Raw genomic sequence first — 23,025 nt, forward strand, 5'->3', positions numbered from 1 at the left:
AGACAATTGCAGGGCTCTAACAAGTCACTTTTGCTTGTTTATTGGGTTAGAATTGCCAGTAAGAGGCTGGCAATGAATTCTCTTAATCAGCAAAACGAGTGTCCTTTTGTATTCTCCTGATTTTTTTTTTTTTTTTTTTTTTGGTACAGCCAGAACAATCTAGTTTCTCCAGAGATGTGTCATCTGCCATCAGAAGCACTAGATGATATTAAAAAGTGGTCTGCAGACTAAGTCAACAGTGCGTATTTGTGCATGAAGAACAAGCTGTGGAGGGAGCTTCATGAAGCACAGCCCATTCCCGATGCAAGCCCTCTAGGGAGATGATGAATCCCTTTTATTTTTGCTCTGGTTCCTCAGCACTCCCTATCTGGGCTGTATATCTGGGTGAAGAAGATCTACGTCAGTGAGGGGTTTTTTTGTTGTTTTTTTTTTTTTTCTTGTGAGGAAGATCAGCCCTGAGTTAACATGCATGCCAATCCTCCTCTTTTTGCTGAGGAAGACCGGCTCTGAGCTAACATCTATCGCCAATCCTCCTCCTTTTTTTTTTCCCCCCAAAGCCCCAGTAGATAATTGTATGTCATAGTTGCACATCCTTCTAGTTGCTGTATGTGGGACGCAGCCTCAGCATGGCCGGAGAACCGGTGCGTCGGTGCGTGCCCAGGATCCGAACCCGGGCCGCCAGTAGCGGAGCGCGCACACTCAACCGCTAAGCCACGGGGCCGGCCCTCAGTGATTTTTTAAGAAGGAAAACCTTCAAGGCCATCTCACTCTTAGGACACAAACAAAAAGGCTTTCTGTGTTCCAAAAGTTCTGAATGGTCTGGATCCTGCACACATCTCTCACTGCTCTCCCTCTTGCTCATAACTCCCCAAAGACTCCACACTCTCTCTTGCATATGCTTTTCCCTCAATCTGGAGCACTTTTCACTTCCATCACCTTTTGCCTAGACAACTCCTTATCTTTCAGGTCTCAACCTAGCTTAACTTTCGTAGAAAGCCTTCCAATATCTCAGGCCTTTAGTTACATTGCATGTTTTTTTCCTAGAAACAAGACTTTTCCTATCAGAACTGTGAAAATTAATAAGCAGAAACCTCCTTAGATTGGAATCGGGAGGCCAAGCCCTACATGGAGAGCAGAGCCCAACAAGAAGAAGAAAGACTTCCTCTTCTTGATGGGTAAGAAGCTCAGCCAATGAAAAGCCACTACACATCGACTCTTCATTTACAATAGACCCATCTCTTTGCATTTTGAAGCTCTCCAGGCTTTGTTTGAGATCTACTTTAGGGCTTCGTCCTTTTCTGGTTAAGGCCTTGTTTGTCTGTGAGTACTGGGGTTGGGGTACAGGGCATTTCTACCTGACTCTTTGAATCAGGCTGTTCCTTGGAATTGTGCTAGCCTTCAGTCCAATTCCTTTTGGAACTGGACTGTTTCTACTGGAACTGTGCCAGCCTTTTAAACTGTTTCATTGGAAGTCTGCCAGTCCAGCCTTTGGCCTGACTCCCTTGGGAGCAGACTGTTCCTTGTTGATCAACCTTCGATCCAATTCCCTTTGGAACCAGACTGTTCTTTGGAACTGTGTTGCTTCAACCTTCAGTCCACCTTACTGAAATCAGACTATTCTACTGCAACTGGCTGGTATTAGGCCTGCAGGTCATTTGAGCTGTTCAAGCTATTTGTGTTGCAAGCTGTTTATGCTGTTTGAGCAGTTTAGGCTATTTGAGAATTATTCCTTTGTTCTAGAGAAAAACCTCTACGAAATGGGATTCCAGTTATCTAAATATTTTGAGTGTGCCCCCTCCCACAGAGACCCCCAGTGATTTTACGTTTAAAAACCAAGGTCATTCCTCATGCCCGTTGCTAACTAAATGGACCGATTTAATCAAAAGTAAGTTAGAGCACCAAGGGCCATTGTGGGGAACTTTTGAACTCCCAAACTTACTTTTCTTAAAACCAAATTGGACAACCACAGCTCTGTAATTTCCAAAACTGAATGGAACACCAATTTTGATTGGTATTTTGAGGCTTTATCAGGAGTCTAAAATTGTCTCTTTGCAAAATAAAATTATAAGATTAACTGAGGCAAACAAATGATTAAAGAAAGATAACTTCCAAAGCCTCATGTTCCTCTTCTCTGGTATCTTTGTTTCAAGCTCTGCCTCTGGTGCCATCAAGTTCATTTCTCCCCCCACACCCTGACTGCTCATGCTCAAGCCCTGCCTCTGGCACCATCTTCCTCCTTCCCTTCTATACCACCTACACCTCCTCTATACTCAGTAGAGAGTTCAACTCTCTCGCTGAACTTCCCCTTTTCCCTGAGCCTCTTCCCACTCCCTCTTCCTCTGAACCTATCAGAACCTGTCCCTTTAAAATTAAGCCTTCTGAGGATCCAAAGGCTAAACCCTAAATTTCTTATACTCCTTGGACTAAAGCTGAACTGTAAGACATAGTCAAAGATTTTCCAAAAGTAACTGAAGATCCTCACAGATTTACTCAGGAATTTAATACAGTCAGTCAAATTTATCAACCTAGTTCTTCTGACTTTTATCAGCTGGTTCATGCACTGGTCGGTGAAGGCCAGGTCCAGCATTGGATGAAAACTGCTAATTTGGAAACTCCTAGAAGGTCTCTAGAATTATAACCGAGAGTCGAAACTGCTGACCAGTTGTATAAGAAGACTCAGGCAATCACCATAGACTTCATCAGGCAATTCCTAGGGCTTTCTTAAAGACTTGATTGGAACAAAACTCAGGCTTGTGCACAAAAACCTGATAAACCTATTCATGATTATTACAATCGACTTCAGATTGTTTTTAAAGAAAATTCTGGTCTTCCTTCAGATGGTGGTTCCATCCGGGTAGCTTTTAACTCTATGTTTATTAATGGGCTGAATTGCGACCTTTCCCTTCTAGTAAAAAGGACAAGGATGGAATGGGAAACTATGTCCTCTCCAGATTTAGTTAATCTGGCAGACCACTTCTTTCACATTCTCAATCTTTCTAAAAGAAAGATCGCTTAAATTCTTAATCTTCAACTCCAACAAATGAAGGCCCCTAAACAAAACCAAAACCCTCCAAGTTTCCATTATTATTGCAAAAAGCCAGGACACTGGAAATGTGGTTGTTACAAATTTAAGTGCTTCAGGCACCTTCACCCCTCTCACCAGCCTCTCCAACGTCCTCCAAATTCTCAATGACGGGGCTCCGAGGAACCACAGGGGCTCTTCCCAATCCTCCCTCTTAACCAGTTTGGAGAAGCATTTCTCCAGACTGAAGATGAATCTCTTTCTGTCCTAATTGACACCGGAGCCACACTCTCGATGCTCAACCCCACTACTATGAAGCAGGCCCTGCCTCAGAGTACTAAAACCAGTACAAATGGTGGAGATTTCTAATCAACCTCAAAATGTTTCTGTCTCTGAATCTATTCGCTTTTGTGTAGGCTCTTTGAGAGACACACCCTTGTCTCCTTAGTTCCTCCACTCCTATTCATTTAATAGGCCGAGACCTCTTGGAAAAGGATCACACCAGAATCTCTCTCCCAAAAGGTGAAACTAATTCTAGAATTTGACAGTAGCCCCATCAAAACAGCCAACCAAGTGAATTAAATTATCCTTTGAGGGGTCGGCCCGGTGGTGCAGCAGTTAAGTGCACACACTCCTGCTTCAGCGGCCCGGGGTATGCAGGTTTGGATCCCGGGCGCACACCGACGCACCGCTTGTCAGGCCGTGCTGTGGCAGCGTCCCATATAAAGTAGAGGAAGATGGGCACAGATGTTAGCCCAGGGCCAGTCTTTCTCAGAAAAAAAAAGGAGGATTGGCATTGGATGTTAGCTCAGGGTTAATCTTCCTCACACACACAAAAAAATCCTTTGACATCTTTTATTTGCTCTGTCTCTTATTGTACTAGAGCTGATTCTGGAAGCAATGATCATTTGTCCCTATTGAATCAGCTACCATCCTAATTATGGGCAAAATCTTCAACCAATATTGGTAAAATTCACACTGTGCCGCCCATCAAGATTCAAAAAGATTCCTCAAAACCTCTTCCAAGAATTAATCAATATCCTATAAACAAAGAGACCCTTCAAGGTATAAAGGACATAATAGAGGATTATAAGGCTCAAGGCCTGATTATCCCTTGTACTAGTCCTGTCACCAACTAACTGTCCCAAGGAACTCAAGGGTGGATTTGAAAGCATTTAACTGTTGAAGGGATGCAATCACCAACCACCCTGAACCAGACCAGGCCTCACCACAAGAGCAATGCCTCATTTTTAATGCTAAGATCTCCTCTCTGGGAGAAGCTTAGGCCTTATTACCATAACCTGCAGTGTATGTGGAAGCAGGTTTTCCAAGTGAGCCTGCACAAACGAATATCCATCTCTCCCTTTTGAATATTTATTCCCCATCTGAAATAAAAGACCTCTGCTTTCCCATGTTCAGGGACAGCCATGACTTTGGAAGTGACTCTGAGTGCCCTCCTATTTGCTACAAATAAGTTCTACTTTGTGACAACTACTTCTGGTCAAGAGTCTGATTTTAACTCACCAGGAGGCAAACCCACTTTTGGTTCAGTAACAATCCCTGTAATACTCCGTTTTTACCTGTGAGAAAACCCAAGGACCGAGGGTAGAGGTTTGTCTGGGACTTTTGAGCAATAAACAACATTGTTATCCCTCAATACTCTGTTGTTCCTAACCCTAATATGCTACTAACATCCATTCCCACTGGAAGCAATTTTATGTACCTTCATAAGGTACTATGAACAATTGTACTCTAACAAATTGGATAACCTAGATGAAATGGACCAATTTCCAAAAGTACAAATCCTACCAAGACTGAATCACGAAGAAACAAAATTTGAATAGGCTCGTAACTAGTAAGGAGATTGAATCATTAATCAAAAACCTCTTGACAAAAAGAGTTCTGGACCTGAGGGCTTTACTGGTGAATTCTACTAAACATTTAAAGAAGAACTAACATCAATCCTTCTCAAACTCTTCCAAAAAGTTCAGGAAAAAGAACACTTCTTCTTAACTCAGTCTATGGGGCCGGCATTGCCTTGATACCCCCCAAATATCTCTGGCCCATCTTTCAGACAATCACCAGAGGATTTTTCTAAAATATCCAGCCAGATGGTTTCTTTGCCCAGGGACTTGAATCTGGATCCTATAAGATATTTCTACTTTCTGTGTGAAGAGAGGACCAGCAGTGCCTCCAGAATCAGGCTGAACACATATGGACCCCATCCAGGGGCCTCAGCCCACAGTGGACATCCACAGCTGAGGAGAGTATTAGTGAACTGAAAGACCATCCTGAGGAAATTGCGCAGCATGTAGCACAGAGAGCCAAGGAGATGGAAATGTAAAAGACAGGCTCTGAAAGACAAGAAGCCCCATGAAACCTGAATCAGAACCCCAGGGGAGAGAAGGGAGGATGGAAGAGAGCAAAATGGAACTTTACCCAAGCTGAGGCTAGCACTCGCTTCTCAAGGAAACATGGGCTTGCCTCCAACCCTCCCTCAGGATTCCAAGGAGGCGAGTCTCCAGAGACTATAGTGGAGAGAAGAGAAAGGAAAGAAGGAAGTGGATGTTAACTGAATACTACTACATGTTACACACTGCCTCATCTACAGCCTCACTTAATGGGTCCATTGGCTGTGAGGCTGAGATCGTTGTTCCCATTTCATTGTGGGGCAGATAATCACCGTATCTCATTGGTCTTCATGCCCTTAGCAGTTAGCTCAAAAACATGCATGCGGTAGGTGCTCAATAAAGACTGTTGATCAAGTGTGAAATCTGAGGCTTGGAGAGTTCAGTGTCTGGTCTGTGGTGACACAGAGGGTAAGACGAGGAGAAAGGATTTGAATTCAGAATTGTCAGACCCCAGTGCCTCTAATCCTTCCACTCCATGGTGCTAAGAAATGTTTGCTCACCTCCTAAGGCCATCCATTCAGCCCTTAGTTTGGCACCTCCAGACGTGGCTGCAGGAGAAGGGCCCCAGGCCATCTCTGATTTGGGGCCAGCTCTCATTCTGTCCTGGAGACTGAGAGTTCAGCTCTGTTTACCCGGCACAGCAAATATTCCCAGCTTCGTCTGCCACCTTCAGCAATTTTCATACTTCTTTACACACAAAATAAACTGCACGGTCTCATTTTGGGTTTGAGGAAAAAAGGCCTGGCTAATTACGAAGGCTGTCTTGCCTTGGTGCGGAATGAGGGGAGATATTCACAGGAAAACGAAATAATTTTGACTAACTGCTTTCACTCACACAGATTGGTTCCAATTAAGACAACATTTGTAACTGAGCCCACCTTCTCCAGAAGCAGCTCCCGTGCTCCCCAAACAAGCAGTCCTGATTTTATCGGCTGCTCCCGGCCCGGAGCCCCTTGCTGCTGCCTTTGGAAAATGCCAGTCAACATTTCAGAACCCGGCACAGGGGAGGGGACCTATGAGGAACCGCTTCATTCAATGATTTTCTGAGGATCGATCACCTCACACTTATAAAGCGGGCATAGCCTGATACTGGACACGGAGAGGTCATATGTTAGAAGTGGCTGCCTCTTAGAATTGTTATTGAAAATTTAGATTCACAGGGCCCACTCTGAACCTACCCAGGTCAGGCACGATAAGGACAGGGCCAGGAAATCTGTATTTTCAACAGGCACCACAGGCGATTGTGACTTGGAAAGGCTTTAGTGTGGATGTCCCAGCTCTGCCCTTGAAAGCCGCATTATCCTAGGCAAGCTGTTGAGTATTTCTCAGCCTCGATTTCCCAGAACTGACAAAATGGGGCTAATAACAGCTCTCTTGAAGGGGTAGAGTTGGTTGTGCAGATGAGATGAGGCCCCAAACCATAGTGAACACTCATTAACTGGTACTTATTGATAAATAAATGAAAAGCAACAGACTATATGAGGAAGCCATTTGGTGTAAAACTAATTTGGCCTGACCCTGTTTTTCCAAAAGGGCCTGACGTGGCCTACTGAGCATGCACTGTACATTTGCTTTAAACATTTACTATGTCCCAAAGACAAGAATGATGCCCTTAAAGATAGGGATGTAACTTTCCCCGACATCGGCATTTCTTTAAGGATAAGCATCTCTTCCTGGAAACTAAGGATTAATTACTGACCTGCTGTCCTTACCTTGTGACCACTGACCTGCTGACCACCAATCTGCTGTGCCAGCTAAGCATCCTGTGACAGTAGTAAAAGAGATATTCCAGTCATATGTGACGTAAGCTCTTTGTCCCAAGACAGTATATGACCACTCTGTATACCCACTTCCTTGAGGAAGGAAGGCTCTGGGCTATAGTCCTCAGACCTGGCTCATAACAAACTCATCCCAATTTTGATTCATAGATTGATTATGGATTATTTGCATCAACGTTATTTATATTAGCGAATATGGCTGAGTTCATTTCAAAAGGCTGATGAGAGCTAGGAGGAAAACGAAAAAAAGATAATGCTTTTCTCCTGCAGAAAGTGCCTGCATCTTAAATATAGTATCAGCACTCTCTGTGGGCCCCTCTACGCAGCTACTCATTTTTTTCCAACTCCAAACTCTGCAAACCTCTTCTCTTCTCACAGGCCCCCCCAAATAAATCTTTAGAAGATTGAAAGTTGGGGGCCTCCAGAGCCTCCCTCAGAGTGGAGTGAAAAGCAGACACATGCTTCCCGGGAACAAGGAGCAAAGTCCTAGGTTTGCAAAATGGTCAAAAATGAGTCATTTGGAAACGGAAAATGAAAGAGTTAAAATTTCCCTGGATGAGGGTGAAACCCTGCCTGTATCCATAAGGTTGACATGGGAAACAAAGTAACCAAAGTTTCTGAGCTTGTTTTGCAGAACAGGAGGAGGACTGCTGATAAGAAAGCAGCTTGCTGACAGCCTCCCTCATGCCTGACTAAACATCGCGCAGGTGCAGTGAGAAGCTAAGATGATTGACTGTAAACCTTAGACGTACAGACTAAAAATCCACCACACGCAACACATGGAACCCTCTCGAATTTGCACAGGCGACCCATGAAGAAATACGAGACAGTCACGCCTGCGCAGGGCACTCTTAAAACTTCATCCTCAAGGCCACATAGATGCTCCCCCTCCCCTACTTAAAACCCCAAATAAAAGCTTGCGTGTAGCTTTTCAGGGAGTTCAGGATTACAGCGTTGGCTGCCTGTTCTCCTTGCTCAGAGTTTTGCAATACAACTCCTACTTTCTCCCACTACACGCGGTGTCAGAGATGGCTTGCTGCGCAATGGGTGAGCGAACCCACTTCCGACACGGTAACAATTTCATTTGTGGAAAACGCATACATCGGATCTTGCAAAGGGCTCACCTCGGGGAAAAGAGTGCACACGAATTCACAAACAGGCTTCTCTGGCAAAAACAGTTCCCTGCTGCCCCGGGAGGCTGCAACAGCCGACCAGAAAGGTGGCGGCTAGGATCACTTGCGTCTAAAGAAAAATAACCTCAGCAAGCAGGGACCCCTGGGGTAAGGGGTGGGGCACAGGAGGGACTCTCAGGGTTCATTTCCTTCACATTTAGCAAAGACCACCAGCTCCTGGCGTCCATCAATACCTTACTGCGCCAAGCTGATGAAATCCACATCGCCTTTCTGAGTCATCAAATGCAGCCCCTCTGCCCACCAATTTCAGGAGGGTTTGCTGCGGAAGGGGGGACACGGGAAGTTTCTCCGTTGAGCAGGATGAGCTGTCCACTTTTCTCTTTTCTTCCAGCTGGCCCTGACTTTCTCGGCTTTGATGTGCTCCCGCCCCGTGTCTGACCATCTGAGGTTGTGCTGGCTTGGGGCAAGAGCCGGCCAATATGTGCTTCAAGGACAAGGAGCTATATAGCCTAGGAGGTGATGCCCAACACAAAAGGGGGCGCGTTTCCTGCAGCACGTGGCCGAGAGAAGACGAGGTCTGTGTGGTCAGCAGGGGCCAGATGGGGGGGAGATGGGGGGAGGGCGGTCAAAGGGCACAGAGCTGCCGTGAGGGAGGATAGATAAGTCCAGAGATCTAATGTGCAGCACGATGACTGGAGTTAACAGTGCCATTTCATATACTGGAAATTTGGTAAGAACAGATTTCAGGTGCTTGCATTAAAAAAAGACATTTATGTAAAGAGATGGACACGTTAACTAGCTTTATTGTAGCAACCATTTCCCTATGTATCTGTATACCAAAACATGTTGTATGCCTTAAATATATATCATCTTTATTCACACACACAAAAAGACGAGGTCTGTGATATGAACACCCAGTAGCTGTACCTGGACTCTGTGACTTCTACGATGGCAGGAATGACACTCCTGCCAGGCTCAGGCCCAACCTTTAAAGGGACTGGCAACTTGTGCTTTCTCACTCTTAGAAACCAGCCACCATACTGTGAGGAAGGCCACGCAGCCACGTGGAGGAGGACCAAGGCCCCTGGCCATCAGCCCCGCCGAGCGCCCAGCTGTCAGCCAGCACCCCCTTGCCAGCCATTGTGAGCAAGGCCTCAGCTGATGTCACAAAGGGCAGAGAGGAGCTGTCCCCCCTGGGCCTTGCCCAAACTGTGAAATCTTCAGTAAATAAATGATGATTCTCGTTTTAAACCACTAAGATTAGGGGTGGTTTGTTACACAACGACCGATAACTAAAACACCACCTCACCCCTTGCTCCACGCACGCTCCAGTTCTTCAAATTCCCCTCCCCCCCTACAGGCTGAATGCCCAATGGAGTCTGGCCAAGTGCCTGGCGTGTGGGCTTCCCAGAGAGTAAACCTCATGGGCAGAGCGTCTGTGGGAAACGGAACCATTCAGTGTGAGTCAAGTGCAAGGAGGGGGTGGTAGTGAAAAGGTCCGCAGGGGGACAGGTCACAGAGGGTCCCCAAAGCCCACTGAGGAACTGGGACTTGCCCTGAAGGGAATGAGAGCCATGCACAGATTCCAAGGAGAGCGACACTGGGTGACCACACATCGGGCTGTTTAAAGAAAACCAAAACAGGGGACGTGAAGGGGGAGTGACAAGACTCCCAGCCCATCCCCAGCCCTCTTCTTACCTCTCCTGGCCCTGCTCTCAGAGGGAGAAGGAAAATCTCTGACCGGCCAGACGCTAGGACCGCCCCTGGGCGGTCTCGTGAGCATGTCGACAGACTCTGCACGCACTGCAACCCAGCCCCTCGAGCAGCAGCCAGCGGCCTCCTGGACATTCCTTGGGCTTCTTAGGAGCCCATGTGGACGTTCCCTATAGATGAAGCCTCCCTCTGATGAACCACCCCCCGCCCAGGATGTCTGGCTGCCCGTGGAGCTCCCCTGGAACCTTGAGCTGGCTGAACAGCCCACACCTCAGGCGGGCCTCTTAGAGGGACTGCTCTGTGCCACTGTCATAAACAGGAGAAATCCTCACAGTGGAAAGGCCCAACGCCTGCATTGTAGTCAGAAAACTCAGCTGCACTTGTAAGGGACCCTTAAACTGCTCTGGGGGCCCACACCCTTGTCACTTGTCTGACGCCCCACACAGGCTGGCTCACGGGACTTTGTTATCCTATTATGGACCTCTTGGTTGTAGTTAATCAAGGCCACAGGATCAGAAGTTTCCCTTGGTCCTTCTGAAAACGTTAGGTAATGTCAGTACCCAGTTTCTGTCTTTCTGCCCTGCACTATGCCTCACAGCCTTTTCCCTTCAGAACCACATTCGTTGCTGTTGTGAGTTACCATCATAATTCTAAGTCACTTTCCCATTTAGTCGTTCTGACTAACTCCAAGCACTACATCACTACACGCTTCTCACACTGCAGCATGCACAGCCCCATCCTGTGCAAGGAGGATGCAAAACAGCGTCTCTGTGACACATCTTTCTGAAACTTCAAGTTTATTATAAGATTTGGAAAACCAAGTACTTTATAAGTACCGTGCCTCTTCCCCACAAACATGGAAGAAGAGACGGAGAGGACAAGGGAGGGAAGAAGTGCCCCAGGAAAAACAGTCCGTTCTGGCAGACCTGCAGCTAGGGAGGCCTCTTCTCGCGCCCCCCAGGCACCTCCAGGCTGTCCTCTAAGTGCACCAAGTGTTCTGGATGCTTCTGAAGGCCACGGAGGTGCCGGATACCATTTTGACTTGAATCCCTCAGCAGTTTGCACCCCTCCGTCGTCCACCTGACCAAGTCCTCTCGCCCGGACGTCCGTGCACGTACGGCCCGTACTGCTTGCCCTGCTCCCACTCCCCGCTGAAGACCTCCAGCCTCTGGCCAAACTCCCACACCACGCTGCCAGGCTCCCTGGAGCTCAGCAGCTGGCTCTCCATTTAAAATGGGGGCGATGCAGCTTGACCTCCCCACAATCGTTGATTTGTCCCTGCCAGAGCTTAAAGCGGCTTCACTTGGTTGAGTTTGACGTGCTTCTTCTTGCTGGGCAGACAAAAACAGAAGCGACTTATAAAGTTTATGAATCTCCCAGCGGCGCCCCGCCAGCCCTGGCTGGGGCCCGAGGGAGAGGCTGGGGTCTCCCCATCAGGCTGCCCGGCATCGGGGGAGTTTCTGTTGTAGGATACACCCGGGGGGCAGTGGGTTTCCTCTGGGGCTCCAGTCCCGTTGCTGGTGCTGTGGGTGCGGGGGCAGGCCCCAGGGCTCCTCGAAGGGGTTGGGCTGGGGCTGGCGGTCCTCGACTCCAGGCTGGGGAGGGCACTGGCGGGCTCTTTGGCCTTCAACCCTGACTCCTGCTTCTCCTCGGGCCGCTGATCTTCTTTGTGGAACCAGGTCGGAAGAAGAGGTTCGCTGTGACTTCGTCTCAGTGGAGATGCAGAGAGCAGCTGCCCCTCGCCGGTTGGGAAAGATTGGGGGCCAACGGAAGGGATTACAGTCGGGGGGCCCTCCTCCTCCTGTTGCTTGGATTTCAAGATGAGGTACGTGGCCATCAGGTGGTCGTATTTTCTTGCCCTTAATGAAGGCCGGATCTTGCCCCACTCAAAGCCCAGGTCCCTCACCATTACCTCTGTCACCGAGGGGTCCATGTTGTCACAGGGCAGCTCCCTGTGAGGCCTGAGTTTCTCGTGGCCCACATTCACCCACGGGTCGTTCAGGATGTCTTTTAGAGTTGCTCTCTCGCTGGGTTCGACGGTCAACAGTTTTCTCAGGAGATTTCTACATTCATCTGATAAAAATAAAGGAAGATGGACTCGCCTCGTCAGGACCCGCCGCTTCACGGTCCCTATGTCCTCCCCCGGGAAAGGCAGGCATCCAGTGACCATGACGTACAGGACGACACCCAGGCTCCAGACATCGACCGCGGGGCCGTCGTATTCTAGGCCCTGCAAGATCTCCGGGGCCACATAAGAGAGGGTGCCGCAGCAGCTAGTCAGCTTCCGGCCCAGGAACATAGTGCTCAGACCGAAGTCTGTCAGCTTTATGTTCAGGTCGTCGTCGAGAAGAATGTTCTCCGGCTTCAGGTCCCGGTGGACAATGCCTCTCTGGTGGCAGTGGTGGAGAGCGGAAACTAGTTGTTGAAATTTCCCTCGGGCCTCTTCTTCCGTCATGGGGCCATGGATTCTTAAGAAATCATACATGTCTCCTCCCGTAACATGCTCCATCACAAGGCATAACCTGTCTTTGGTGTCAATCACCTCAAACAATCTGACGATATTCGGGTGCTGCAGCGCCTTCAGGCTGTGGACTTCCCGGGCAAGTGTCTTGATGCTGGAGGAGCTCTGTTGGTTCTTATGAAGGACTTTAACGGCCACCTCTGTCCCGGTCGGGATGTGGAGGGCTAACTTTACCTTGGCAAAGCTGCCCTCGCCTATGGTCTTAATGAACTTGTAATGGTTAATACTGGTCCTCTTCTCAGAAGAGGTGGCCTCATGGCCCGGAAGCATGGTGACCTGCTAACACTATCTGACTATACTAACTAACGATGCTAACTATGCTAACAAACAAAACTATAGTATGCTAACTAATACTAACTAATGATACGAACAATGCCACCTACACTTACTAACTACACTAGTAAATAATACTAACTATACTAACTGTACCAACAATACTAACTATACTGACTGTACTAACAATACTAACACTAAATAACAAAATAAATTTATCAACAAAAGGGGAACAAAAAAACAAAATGGGAAAAAAACAAAATGGGGAAAAAATAAAGTGGGGGGAAAAAGGAAAAAAAACAAAATGGGGAAAAAACAAAATGGGGAAAAAATAAACTAAGTGGGGGAAAAAAGGAAAAAAAACAAAATGGGGAAAAAATAAAGTGGGGGGAAAAAGGAAAAAAAACAAAATGGGGAAAAAATAAACAAAATGGGGGAAAAGGAAAAAAAACAAAATGGGGAAAAAATAAGCAAAATGGGAAAAAAGACAAATGGGAACACAAGCTAACTAACCGTAGTCCAAGTCCGACAGGTCACCAGAAGCAGCTTCCTGGGCTATAAGGACAAAAAACCTAGGCCCAGCCAGAGACTTATATAGGTATTTGTAAACTCCATCACAGTGGCTCCTTATGAGGTCAGAGCAAGAAATGCGCCAGTCACGGCCGGGGATAAACCATAGTGGTTTTCTCAGCATTTGGTCTCAAGACCCCTTTACTCTTAAAATAAAGGACCCCAGAGAGCTTTTTATTTATGTGGAATATTAGAGAGTGATATTTATTTTATTACAAATTAAAATCTGTAGGATGCTTCAGTGGCCTTTTCATTTCTAATTTGAAAATCTGTAATAATTTTTGGCTTTTAAAGACCACATAATGTCTACACTTTAAAATATTCAATTCCTTTTCCTTAAACTCTGATTAGTCTCAAAATGTTCCTATAACTTAACTGATATTATAATACTATAGGAAAACATTCTGTCACCTAAGACTCGTGAAGGGACATCATCAGCATTTATAAAGCTGAGAGGAAAACAGCTTTCATCATCTCTTCCCCAGGAAGATCATGAGCAGATTTCTCATCAGAAACCTCGGAGGCCAGATGGCACGGGTTGATGTATTCAAAGTGCTGAAGGAAAAAAGAATCCAACCGAGAATCCTGTAACTGGCAAAACTGTCCTTCAAAATTGAGGGAGAAATTAAGACATTCTCGTATAAACCAAAGCCGAGAGAGTTCTTGCCACTAGACCTGCCCTCCAATGACGGGAGTCCTTCAGGTTGAAACAAAAGGACAGGGGACAGTAACTCAACGCCTTATGAAGAAGTGAAGATCTCTGGTCAAAGCAAGCACGTGGACAATTACAAAAGCTAGGGCTATTGGAACTTTGGTGTGTAGCTCCCCTTTCTGTTTTCTACGTTAAGAGACTAAAGTATCAAAAAGCCCAATTGTTAGTATATGTTTTTGGACACAAAATGCCTAAAGATGTAATTTTGTGACATTAATAACCGAAATGGGGTGGAGTCAGAGCTGTATAGGGGCCGGGTTTCTGTGTGTTACTGAAGTTAAGCTGGTATAAATTGACATTAGAGTATTGTAACTTCAGGATGTTAAGTGTAATCCCATGATGACCACAAAGGAAAAAGCTATAGAATATACAAAAAAGAAAATGAGAAGGTAATTGAAATGTTTCACTACTCAAAGTCAACTAAACGTAAGAGAAGACAGTCATGCGGGAATGACAAAAAAAGCTATAAGGCGTATAGAACACAAACAGCAAATGACAGAAGTAAGTCCCCCCTTGTCAGAAAGTACTTCAAATGTAAATGCATTCGACTCTCCACTCAGAAGACAGACTGGCAGAACGGATAGAAAATCATTCTCCAACTATCTGCTGTCTACAAGAGACTCGCTTTATACCCAACAACACAAAAAAGTTGAACATGAAAGAGTGGAAAAAGACAGTCCACGTCAATAGTAACCAAAAGAGAGCTGGGGTTCCCATACTAATATGTGATGAAATAGACTTCAAGTCAAAAAAGTTTACAAGAGGGGGCCGGCCCGGTGGCATAGTGGTTAAGTTCACGTGCTCCACTTCTGGTGGCCCAGGGTTTGCACGTTCAAATCCGGGTGCAGACCTGTGCACTGCTTATCAAGCCATGCTGTGTCAGGAGTCCCACATATAAAGTAGAGGAAGATGGGCATGGATGTTAGCTCAGGGCCAATCTTCCTCAGCAAAAAAAAAAAAAAAAAGAAAAAGAAAGAAAAAGAGGAGGATTGGCATCGGATGTTAGCTCAGGGCTGATCTTCCTCACAATCAATCAATCAATATTGCTGGGGAAATATCAATAAGACTGCAAAAAGTGCCTACCTCACTTATCCCACTTGTCCAAAATACAACCCAGGGAAGCTTGTTCTCTTGGACTTCTCCTGGACATTTTAAATTGCCTAATGAATCATTCAAGCTTTGGCAAAAGGATTTCATAAAACCTCCCCCATTCATGGATATAAATACGTTTTTGTCATGGTTTGTATGTTTTCTCACTGGCCTAAAGCCTTCCCTTGCAAACAGGCTACTTCTCTTTTGCAGCTAAAGTCCTTTTGGAAAGGATTATCTCTACCTGGGGAACTCTTCTCGAGTTTCATAGTGTTTGAAGAACCCATTTTACTGGTCAGGTACTTTGACAAGCCTGCACTGTTTGGCCAGTTTTACAACACTTTCACTGCACTTACCACCTTCAATCCTCTAGTTTAGTCGAACACACTAACAACACTATTATACCTCAACTGGCAAAATTTGTAGAAACCCTCCAAATACCTTGGCCAAAAGCATTGCTGTTGGTCCTTCTAAATTCGAGATCCACCTCCTTTGGAACTCATAAACTCTCACCCCTTGAGATAGTCATAGGTTGCCCAATGCACTTGGCTCTTGCCTCTTTTGACCCACAGCTGATAAAAGGAGATCAACTTCAATATAGCAAAGGCCTAATTGCTTCTATTAAAAATAACCATGTCTGGGGCTGGCACAGTGGTGAGGTCGTTGAGTTTGCGTGCTCCGCTTTGGCAGCCCGGGGTTCACAGGTTCAGATCCCTGGCATTGACCTATGCGTCTCTTATCAAGCCATGCTATAGCAGGCGTCCCACATACAAAAAAAGTAGATGAAGACAGGCATGGATGTTAGCCCAGGGCGAATCTTCCTTAGCAAAAAGAGGAGGATTGGCAATAGTGAGCTCAGGGGTAATCTTCCTCGCCAAAAAAAATAAATAAATAACCATGTTTTGGTAAAGCAGTCTTTTCACAGTACGCTCCAGGGAGACAAAGACCTTAAGCATCACGCTTTGCAACCTGGACTTTTTGTATACTGGAAAAGGTATCTCCAGAAGGACTCTCTTCAACCTTGCTGGAGAGGCCCCATCAGGTGCTGTTAACTAACTCTTGTGCTGCAACACCCCAGGAAATAGACTCTTGTATTCATGTGACACAACTTAAGAAAGCACCAAATCCTGACTGGACCTGCACATCATCTGGTGACCTGAAAGTAAAGATTTCCTAGAATTGAAGCAGATGACATCTGATGAGACAGCTTTCCCAAGATGTTTGGACGAGGCCTGTTGAAAGTTTGTCTGCCAAACTTTTAATGATGACATAATGCTTCAGAGGATCTCCAATGCCTATGATCTTGATAACATATGGACTTTAGAAAAGAAAAATGCCTGAGAGTTCTCCCTTCTATCCCTCCTTGCTACTCAAATATGGCCACAGTAGATTTCCAACCTGTGCACTTTCCCTCTGATGTGGTACATGAACCCAGGAAAGGTCCTTCCTGTCATCGAGGAACAAAAGGCTGCTGAAACTGGAAAAACCTGACTCTTGATCAGCAATACTTTTAGAGAAAGATCTTGATCAAAAGTGGGAAAATGTGGAAATTAATAAACAGAAACTTCATTAAATTGGAGTCAGGAGGCCAAAAGGGGGAGTTCTCACACCCTACGTGGATAGCAGAGCCCAGGAGGAAGAAGAAAGACTTCCTCTTCCTTTTTTTTTTTTTTTTGCTGAGGAAGATTGGCCCTAAGCTACCATCTGTGCCAATCTTCCTCTATTTTGTATGTGGGTCACAACCACAGTATGGCCACTGATGAGAGATGTAGGTCTGCACTCGGGAATGAAACCCTGGCCACTGAAGCAGAGCACGCTGAACTTAACCACTAGGCCAACACTGGCCCCAAGACTTCCTCTTCTTGATTGTCAAGAAGCTCAGCCAATGAAAGACTGTCACAACTCTGCCAAAGAAAAGCCAGTACACCTCAAATTCTTTGTTAACAATAGCCCTCCAAACTTCCTCTTCCCCTCCATAAAAGAGTTTCTCCTCTTGCTGGGGAGGACTTGCATGTGGCTCACCTTGGTTGCAGACCCCGAACTGCAATTTTTTGCTGATCTCAAAAAAAACTATTTTTTCTGGAGAAATAACTGGCTGTCTATTTGTTTAAGGTCAACAGAACACTTACCTCAGTTTGGAATTATACATTCATTAGCGTGATATCTGATGATACTTATCCCTCTCACTAGACTATAAACTCATGTGAGCAAGAACTGTTCAATCTTTGCTCATCATCATGTTCTCATTGCCAAAGACGTTGCCTTGTATTGGTAGATACCTCATGAATATGTGCTGCAAGTTCTTGACATTGAATGTCCTTTCTCATTTACTCTCACAAACTCAACTGAACCATGTCACTGAAATCCATGTCTTCTCCCCCAGCACCTCTGTTTGCTTCAGATCAAATTTCTGCTTGCCTATATGTTTTCTCCATCTGAAACACACAAACCTCAACATTCAGACTGCTCTTACTCAGCAAATCCAAGGATGTGTTTATTTTCCTCTTATGGCAAATTTCTATCTTGGTAGCATCAGTACCTGCCACTAGCCCCACCGCCTCAGTGATCTAAGCTAAAAGCTTGAATCCCCCTCAATGCCATCAACAAGTCTTCTTATCTTCTTCTTTCTGTCAATTGATCTATGATTGCCTCTCCAGAGTCTCTCTTATTACCTAATTTCTGGAACATTACTGCAGGCTTCTAACAATTTTCTCTAACCACAGATTCTCTAAGTTTCCATTTTTCTTCAAATTCTTAGTCAGCTTATCTTTCTGAAACCCAGTAATGATCTTGTTACTTTCCTACTGAAACCTCCAAGGTAGACGTGGTTAAAGACTGTGTGTTAAAGGGCCAGGAGCTTCAGTCTGGATGCAACAGAGAGAGGAGTGGTAGTGGACTTGTTTTGATATTGTATTTCCATACAAGTTCAATATTCTTAGGGTTTTTTTTTTGTTACTGTGGGTGTCTGCAGAGGCATGTAGATGTAGACAGGTGATTAATTATCCTCCTGAAGCCATCCATTGTTGCTGATGTGGTATCATTGCTTCCCTACCAGGTTAGTACAATGTGCAAACCGCCAAGCCAATGGGAGCTAACGTAGTGCCATGGAGAGAAAATGGGTTTGCAGTAAGTTCTGCATGCAAATTCCAACACCATATCTAATAGTTGTTGGACTAGATTGTCATTTATAAAATCAAGATATTGTGTCCTCCTAGTATGTAATCAGCATTCAATGACACAATGTTTGTACCTAATATTGTACCTGGAACATAGCAATTTCTCAAAAATTGGTAGCAATATTAGTTTTTATTATAGTTCATTCCTATTGGCATCATTTATCATCTGACCCTAGTCTACTTTTCTAGCACTTTCTCTCATCATCACCCAAAAGGGAACCAATGGTAAGTATTCACAGCTTCCATGCCCATTATGTTCCCTTATGACTTTGCCCACCTCACTCCCGTTGCCTGAAAAGCCTTTCATCATCCTTCTTTACTCAGTAAGCGCTCACTCATCCCTCAAGATTTAACTTGTACAATGATGAAACTTGCATTTCGGGAGGCCAAGTTTGCTGTTCTCCTGAAGGTGACCAATAGATTTTCTTTTAAGTATGCTTATCATAACATGTATTTTTTTTTAAACATCTCCATCACCTCTCATAATTACCTTATTTTTTGTGTGTGGTGTTAACATTTAAGATCCACTCTCTTAACAATTTCAAGTATATAATGCAGTATTATTAACTATAGTCACCATGCTGTACATTAGGTCCCTAGAGTTTATTCACCTTATAATTGGAAGTTTGTACCCTTTGACCAACATTTCTCCATTGTCACCACCCCCAGCCCCTGGTAACCAACATTCTTCTCTCTATTTCTGAGTTCAGCTTTTTTAGGTTCCATATATAAGTAAGAATATATACATATAAGTGAGAACAGTATTCGTCTTTCTCCGACTTATGTCACTTAGTATGATGCCATATGTGTTTTAATTATTTATTTACCTGGCTGTGTTTCCTCCAAGACTGAAAGCTCATGAGAACCAGGAATTCTGTCTTATTTGCCCTCATGTAGTGTCTGGCACATGGAAAATTATTCAACAAGTGTCAGCACAATGAATAAACCTGAAACTTATATCAATTACATTATCCACTAAAAATTTACCCTCTTCGTAATATTTAATCATGTTATAGGACTTTACCATTGCATTGTTAATACTTCTTTTTTAATATTACCGTGTATTGAGAAAATTGTCCTGCGCCATGCACCATGTTTAGGATTTTAGATTCATTATCTGTGGTGCTAGTTTTGTGTTACTCTCTTCAGACGGTAAAAATATTTGAAGGCAGGGGCTGTATTACTAATCTTTGTATCACCAAGAAGGTATTTAGGAAGAATATAGGTAAACAGCAGGGCTGCCATTCATTTTCTCCCGTCACCAAGGGACGACTCCCCTAAAAATAAACAAGATGACCCAGTCAAATCTCCAGTTTAATACAATAATGACAGAGTGCCTGGCAAGTAACTTAATGGCATTGATTAGTAAGAGTCTTTATCTATGAAATGCCTCCTGTCTAGCATTGCCTATGGGAAACAAACCTGGAATCTATGGTTTATGGGGCATGGTCTATTGGAAAAAGCTATGTAATTATCTGAATAGAAAATGGAAATTTTTATGACCTAAATACTCTTTTTGTACAGGTAACGAGAACGGGACACATCACTTAGAGACCTCGTATGTAAAAGTGGACCCAATGCCTGCTCTGATGCAGCAAGACAGGACTAGGAATTTCACTGGAGGTCAAGGACCGCTCCCTCAGGTAATCACGAGGCACATGGGAAACAGGGAGATTCACCCTGGCCCTGGGCCTCGTGATAACCTGTATTGGGTCAGAGCCATGATGTATGGGGGTCTGTTTGTAACAATTTGACCCATTGTATTATCTTGCCTCCAATAGATACTTCCTAAAAGAACACATTTCTATGCCTATTAAACATAATGGCTGAAATTCTGAGAGAGATTTCATTGAATATACCCAACCAACATTCATATGCTGATATATTGTCTCTTTCTGGAATTACTAATACTGAAAACAGTGAAGAAAGTCGATTGTATACACTCAGATGGAAATACCGAGTCCACTCAGGAGTCCATTAACATAACCACAGATGATTATCAAGAGGGCCACTTAATACCCTCTACGTCTGGACCTTACAGCTATACCAGACCTACGGAGTCAGTTTATATTTTGAAGTCTAATGCAGCGCTATAATCACTAGCCCACTGAGATGGCCAAGATAACATTTCCCGCATCAGAGTAAAGAATTCACAATATTAAAATCAATTTGGTTTCCTGTTGTTAACCAAGGGTCTGTTTCTTTAGTCCCGCAGAGATGAGGCAAGAATGGAACTCTCTTTGAAGCTAACAAAAGCTTAAGGTCAGATCATCTCCATGGGATACAAAGCAAACCTAGGAGGAAGTAGCAGTCAAATAGTATTTGAAGTGTTCTATCGGAACAAGTACTTCTATAATACACACCATTCATGCATTATTGGATACAGCTATGTTCTCTCTTCACAGTTTAAAGTATTGTACGATTTTAAAAGATATGATGTTCTTCTTCCATTGATTGAAAATAGCACTATTCTTTGAGAGTGGTTATTATTATATTTGTTCATACCACATTGAAAGGCATTTATACATCTGAAATCAACTTTACCCATAATTCTCAAAGTATAACATACCTCCTAATAATGCCAAAATGTTTCATGAAGCAAAAAAGAGCAAATGCAAAGATAATAATAATAAGAAGAAGAAGAATTAAGAATAATAATCACTTTCATTTTCTCACCACAAATTACACTTTTCTGCTCCCTTCTCTTCCCTTATTATTGTACCTGTGTCACACTCTGTTTTCTCTCATTATCTCTGTCTCTCTCCCTCATATTTATGTCCTCACCTTCTAACCAGGTCTCTGTTCTTGTCTCTTCCCTTGGTACATCTTACATCTATGCTGCCCTACATACTGACTCCCGGATTCCCCACACTTCTGTTCTTCTGTAATGTGCGGTCTTTCATTCCCACACTTACCACTTCACCCTATCCCCCCGATCTCAGTATGTACTTTACTGATGTAACTATATGCATATATATTTCAACAAACCTAAAAAGAAATCATATGTACATTGGTTTAACTATTCTGCTGTGATTTAAGTCTACATTTTCCCCTCTACAGTGTTTTCTTCATGATATGGTAAACAACTATTAATTCTGTCTGCCTCCCACTTCTTCCTATTTCTTTTGATAATGTCCCACCCATTTTGTCCCCAGTGTGGGCTCATGGTCTAAGCTGTGGCATCCACAACATTTAACCTCTATCGGTCACTATGATAGGTCCAAGAGATGAATGTGTGACCCAAGTGTGGGTGATCAAATGATTCCCTGAGAATTTCCAGAACCTCTTTTCCTCTGTGGTCATTAAACTATGAAAGCATGAGTCAGAAACTGCCAGTGACCATGGTTCTAAACTCATGGAAAGTCAATAAAAAGAAAGAAAGAAAAAAAGAAACATACACAAAGAGAAGCAGAGAAGGGTATGAGAAAAAGGTGAAAGAATTCAAGTCTTAGTACCAGTTATCTCTAAGGCCAAGTCCAACCATTTTTTCACACAGTTTTCATATACAAAATAATAAATTTCATTTTTGCATGAAGTAGCTTGAGTTCAGTTTTTGTCATTTGTAATATATCCATAAAAGATATAAAAATGCATATATTGGAGTTAGAATGGCTATTTCAAAAAAATAAGAAGTAGCAAGTACTGGTGAGGATGTGGAGAAAAGGGAACCCTTGTATACTGTTGGTGGAAATGTAAATTGGTACAGCCACTGTGGAAAATAGTATGGAGGTTCCTTAAAAGATTAAAAATAGAATTACCATACGATCCAGAAATTTCACTTCTGGGTATTTATCTGAAGAAAACAGAAACACTAACTCGAAAAGATATATGCACCCCCATGATCTTTGCAGTATTATCTATGATAGCCAAGATATGGAAAAACCTAAGAGCCCATCAATGGGTAAAGATGAATGGGTAAAGAAATGTGGTATATATATATATAATGGAATATTATTCAGCCGTAGAAAATAATGAAATCCTGCCATTTGCAATAACATGGATGGACCTCGAGGGCTTTATGCTAAGTAAAATAAGTCAGACAGAGAAAGACAAATACTGTATAATCTCTCTTATATGTGGAATCTATAAATTAAAAAAAAAATTAATTACCAAAAAAAAAACAAGCTCATAGATACAGAGAACAGATTGGTGGTTGCCAGAGGCAGGGGATAGGAGATGGGAGAAATGAATGAACTGTTTTTGGTTTTGTTTATTTAGTTTAAATAAATTTTTAAAAAACTTTATATTGGAGTATAGCTCTTCATTCGATGTTAGCCCAGGAGTAATTTCCAATTTGGAGAAAAACCAAATAAGTATTTACCAATTAAGGAATTAAGTACATAATAGGATGTTAAAATATAAATTTCTTTTCTTTTTTTTTTTTTTTGTGAGGAAGATCAGCCCTGAGCTAACATCCATGCTAATCCTCCTTTTTTTGTTGAGGAAGACCGGCTCTGAGCTAACATCCACTGCCAATCCTCCTCCTTTTTTTCTTCCCCAAAGCCCCAGTAGATAGTTGTATGTCATAGTTGCACATCCTTCTAGTTGCTGTATGTGGGACGCGGCCTCAGCATGGCCGGAGAAGCGGTGCGTCGGTGCGCGCCCGGGATCCGAACCCGGGCCGCCA

The 23,025-nt window shown here is 44.0% G+C and overlaps 2 protein-coding genes across 4 annotated transcripts in view; both read right to left on the reverse strand.

Annotated features, from left to right (window-relative positions):
- The window catches only part of CHL1 (cell adhesion molecule L1 like), a 223,129-nt gene that overhangs the window by 104,253 nt on the left and 95,851 nt on the right, over nucleotides 1-23,025 (reverse strand). The window lies entirely within an intron of this gene.
- On the reverse strand, nucleotides 11,346-12,848 carry LOC131421203 (serine/threonine-protein kinase MARK2-like). Its single transcript, XM_058567919.1, has one exon. The coding sequence runs from the start codon at nucleotides 12,846-12,848 to the stop codon at nucleotides 11,346-11,348; it is 1,503 nt and encodes a 500-aa protein (XP_058423902.1).

This window comes from Diceros bicornis, chromosome 2 (assembly GCF_020826845.1).
Source record: "Diceros bicornis minor isolate mBicDic1 chromosome 2, mDicBic1.mat.cur, whole genome shotgun sequence".
Lineage (NCBI taxonomy): Eukaryota > Metazoa > Chordata > Mammalia > Perissodactyla > Rhinocerotidae > Diceros > Diceros bicornis.